This window comes from Tupaia chinensis, unplaced genomic scaffold (genome assembly GCF_000334495.1).
Source record: "Tupaia chinensis unplaced genomic scaffold, TupChi_1.0 Scaffold000272_1, whole genome shotgun sequence".
Lineage (NCBI taxonomy): Eukaryota > Metazoa > Chordata > Mammalia > Scandentia > Tupaiidae > Tupaia > Tupaia belangeri.
Window position 1 is genome coordinate 4,464,236 of NW_006159754.1, and position 4,639 is coordinate 4,468,874.

The following is a 4,639-nucleotide window of genomic DNA, read 5'->3' on the forward strand; positions in this document are numbered from 1 at the left end:
ATTAAATCCTCATCAATATCTCTTGTTTTCTAACTTCAGAGTATGAGCCCTTCTGGATATGGCCAAGGAGGTAAAAATATCAGGGAAAGCTCCATCAAACATTCTTAATAGAGGGCCAGCCAGGTTTCATGGTAGTTATAGCAGCTGGATACTATGTGGCCAACAGAGGATTTGAGTCCTGGACCCAGAAGCTTGAAAAACATACCTGGCATGTGCACATGTGTACCCAAAGTCCCAAGAGGAAAACTGAGGAAAAAGGATTGTTGTCACTCCTCCTGGCTCCTGGGAGATGATTTCTCATTCTCTCTAGTGAGTGCACATGCCCTATAGCAAAAACAAACAAACAAACAGAAAAACAAAATAAATAAAAACTCTGAATAGATTTATTAAAATGTATAGACTTTGTGAATAAGACAACAAGAGACAGATTTATGAAAAATATCAAATAGCAAAACTCCAGGTATTTATAGGAAATGAGGCATCTTGAGGGTCACATATATATTAAGGTACCTGTAGATAATGCCTTGCATTTTTTTTATGTATAATGTTTGTCTCACCTGATAATTCTCTCTCTCTCTCTCTCTCTCTGGACTACAGTTTTTATTAGACCATGTGAAATAAGAAGGATAAAGATAATGTAGTAATGTTTCCTCTAAAGTTAAATGTATTTACTTTTTTTTAAGGTCCAGCAGTCCCCAGACATTATTCTTTCTTTTTTAAAATTAATTTTTAGGAAAAGCCAGAATCCATGTGCATCTGAGGTGAGCCTAGCCCTGCCCTATAATTGGAAAGCCTCGACCCAAATCTTTTCTTCAGGCCCAACACCCAGCAAATAGCCAGGTAGGGTGGTCTCTTGTCTTTTCTGTCTCTGTTTCTCTCACTTCCTCTTTCTTTCTCTCGAAAATTTTCTCTTTTATATATATGTTTTATTTTTAAATCTGTAAATACTGTCTCTTTTCTCTGACCTCTCCTTTCTCTTGCTAATTTTAGACTCCACGTGCATCTGAGGTGTGCCTAGCTCTGCCCCTTTTGCATGGCGTGCTAGTGCGCCATGCTGTTCTCCTTTATTTTTTACTTTTTAAAAAATTTTTTTCCCTTTTCATTGTTTTGTTTTGTCTTTGTGTGTGTGTGTGTGTGTGTGTGTGTGTGTGTGTCTTTTTTCCCTTTGTTTCCTTTCTTTTACCTGGCTTTCTCACCTTGCTTCTCATTTTCCACACGTCGAGTATCTAGGCAGGTGTAGGTGCACAGTAGCAAAACATCTGAATACCTTAAGCCCTGAAGCTCAGCCCAGATAATAAACCTTATCTGTGTCCCACAAGTACCTTATCTCTCCATTTTCCCCCCAAATTTCCTTTCCTATGCTCTTCCCCTCCCACACTCTCTTTCCACTTTGTCTCTGATGGGCATTATAATTTTTAATACTTTTATGTTCTTCAGTCATTAAGTGGAGACATACAATGTTTCTCTTTCATAGCCTGAGTTGCTTCACTCAGCAACATATCTTCTGTATTTATCCACTTTCTATCAAATTCCAGAATCTTTTTTTTTAATGGCTTAATAGTATTCCATGGAGTATATTTCTAAGACTATAATATATAGATACACTTTAAAAGGATAGTACTGGAATGAACCTACTTGTACTCACCACCAAGCTTTAGAAATAGAATATTTTCAAGGTCATAGGAGCTGCCTTTTGCCCTCACAGAGAACCACTATCCTGAAAGCTGTGTTAATCATTTCTTGCATTTTCTTTATAGTGTTACCACAAGTTAAACATTTCTAAGGAACGCATTATCAACTTTTATCGTATTTACACTTTACTTAATTTCTGATTTAAAAAAAAATAATTCTCAGATTTTTTCCATGTATATATATATAATCTGTGTTTAATTGATTGTTATGGAATTAGAGTCTCAAATAATATGAAAATATTATATTTTACTTATCTATTCTATTGATTATGAATATCTGGGTTGTTTTCATGGTTTTTTTAATAATGGACAAGCTTCTATAGATATGTTTGCACCTGTTTAGAAATTTTATTTTGAAACACAAGATTTTTAATAAAATGGGTACAAAATGATACAAATATTTTGAAACATAAGTCTGTGGCATTAAAAAATAGTGTAGCTGTATTTACACTTATAAACAACTTCACATAATAGGGGTATTCTTAGAAATTGACATCAATAAAATTTTATTTTTAAATGCCCATGTGTGCATGTTTGTTTAAACATTACCTAGACAATCTTCTTATCTAAAGGAATCCTCAGATAACAATTCTGGAGAGAAAGAATTCTTTATAAAATAAATAATTAAACTGGAGTTTATAAGTTATATCAGAAATCATGTAAAAAGTACTAAGAGAATTGGTATTTTCTTAAATAACAGGAATTTTCTTCTTCCTCCTCCACTTCACCTCAATTTATTGAGGCAATGTCACCATCCCCCTGACCAGTGCATGTTGGCATTTCTTTCAGATCCTGAGCTCTCTAACAATTGTGTGTGACCACACACAGTTTGAGAATGCTTCATCAAGGGCACACCTGTGGGGCTTATCCTCCCAACCCTGCCATTTATCAGGCACAGATTGTTCTGAATATCCTTTGCCAGGTTCCAATGTCACAGAGGCTGATGCGACAACATTTTCAAGTGGATTCTTCTTCACATATAACATTTGTCTAATTGTGTAACTCAAACCCAATATGTAAATTCTCCATAAGAAGCAGATAAACACTTATGACTCATTCCTGTCTCTTATGTTTGTGTCTGCATTTACACGGGATATGTGGATCAAAACGACAGCTTATGCTGATTGCAATAAAAGCATAACAATTTGATAAACCTAAATCTGTTTTTAAAAACTGTGGATGATAATTTGCTAAATGTAATTTTCAGCAATCCTCCATGCTATTTAAAACACAAGGGGGCTGCCGGAAGCAGCAGAGGCACCAGCGGCTGGAGCTGAGCTCCATCAGGTGGGCTGGTGGTGCTGGGTTGAACAGGTCTTGGCTCAGCATGAGTCAGGGAAGAAGAAAGGCCTCTCTGTGACTTCAGTAAAAGTGTTCATGTCCCCACAACCTCTGAGGTTCCAGCAAGAGTCCTAATATCTAGCAGCACTGCCGTCCGAACAGGTTCCCCAGCTCTCAACCCAACAAGCATATCTACAGGTTGGACTGCCTTTCTGATAGCCCAACAGCTAAGGTGTAGTTTCCAAGGGCATTTCCATTACTCATGGAAATCACTCAGATTTTCGCACACCAGATGTTCTTGACAGCTCATCCTCCATTCCCCCTACACAAAAGGTGCTGGACCAGTGAATGATCAAGGCAACTACTGAGCTGTTTTTCATTGCCATGTAGACGGAATATCACCGCCAACATAACAAAGGTCACGGAGTGTCTCTTTACAATATGACTACTAATTGAGAGTACACTTTAAAAATCCACTTATCTGGATGGGGTAGCAAGGATTTGAAGGAGATACTTTGTGACCTGTGTCATTGGTAAGTGTCTAACACTGAACTGGTCCTGAGAACTGAGATGTCTTCTTTGTAAATTGAGAGTATGGAACATAATCTTGAAGAACTGCACAGTGGTGTGGGCCAGAGGCATACTTTGTGTGTATAATAAACTGAGGGAAAGGCAAATTAAAATAAAGATTTTTTATCTCTTATTTCTATTTGCCTATGTCGTCTGTCCTGCTGGCTCAGATTGTTACCTTTTTCTGGTTTCTTACTCTGTTTTATTTTAATAGGTCCCAGATATCCTTCACCTGACCCCAGAATCAGAAAGTGAAGAAGAAAACATTACCTAAATGGGAATTCTAGGGAAGAGTGAGAATCCTTTGAAGAAGTGCACCTCATGGTGCCCAACCTTAACATCCCTTGAGAGACTTCCCTGAGAGATTAAATCCCTTTTTAAATATTTTAAATTCTTAGATCTAAGCATATTAATCCATATACTTGAGAGATACATCTAAGACTCTCCCACTGCTACCATGGTGTTCCCAAATAGAAACCAGGTCCCTAAATAGTTCCCTCTGGGCTCTTGTGGAGTACCACCTCTTCAAAAGTCACTACCAAGTCCTACTCAGCTCTCTAGGGATGATGCGACTCTAAAGGAGCACTGCAATTTGATACCAGACAGTTAAGCTGAACACTGAGTAGAGCCACTCCCAAACACACATGTAACATAGATACCCAGTTCATGTGTGTCTCATTGTTGTGGTGGCTGGCTAACTAAAACAATTAAGGAAACAACACTCACTGAACCCATCAACACTACCTACTCCTACCTTGACTTCCAGGAAGCAGTTAATAAGCCCCAAACTGCTTCACTGTGAAGAACCACCATTCACTCTAATTATCTCTGATGTTGCTCATTTAAAAAGGGGTACAAAGTTCATCATTACGCTAATGAGAAAAACTAATGCTTTCTCAACCAAACGATGTCATGCCCTGAGCAAGCCTCAGTACTACCAAGTACTGAGCATACTGAGCATATACCCAAGGATTCTGCAGCCCAAGTACTACCAAGTACTGAGCATACACCCAAGGATTCTGCAGCCTCAGTACTACCAAGTATTGAGCATACACCCGAGGATTCTGCAGCCCCAGTACTACCAAGTACTGAGCATA

General features: G+C 38.1%; 1 protein-coding gene across 1 annotated transcript; it reads left to right on the forward strand.

Annotated features, from left to right (window-relative positions):
• The first annotated feature begins 3,863 nt into the window (after positions 1-3,863).
• On the forward strand, positions 3,864-4,344 carry LOC106734987 (DDB1- and CUL4-associated factor 16). Its single transcript, XM_014588277.1, is given in 6 exon segments — positions 3,864-3,875; positions 3,877-3,964; positions 3,967-4,022; positions 4,024-4,117; positions 4,120-4,177; positions 4,179-4,344. Coding segments are annotated over 6 exon segments (474 nt in total).
• Positions 4,345-4,639: the final 295 nt, after the last annotated feature.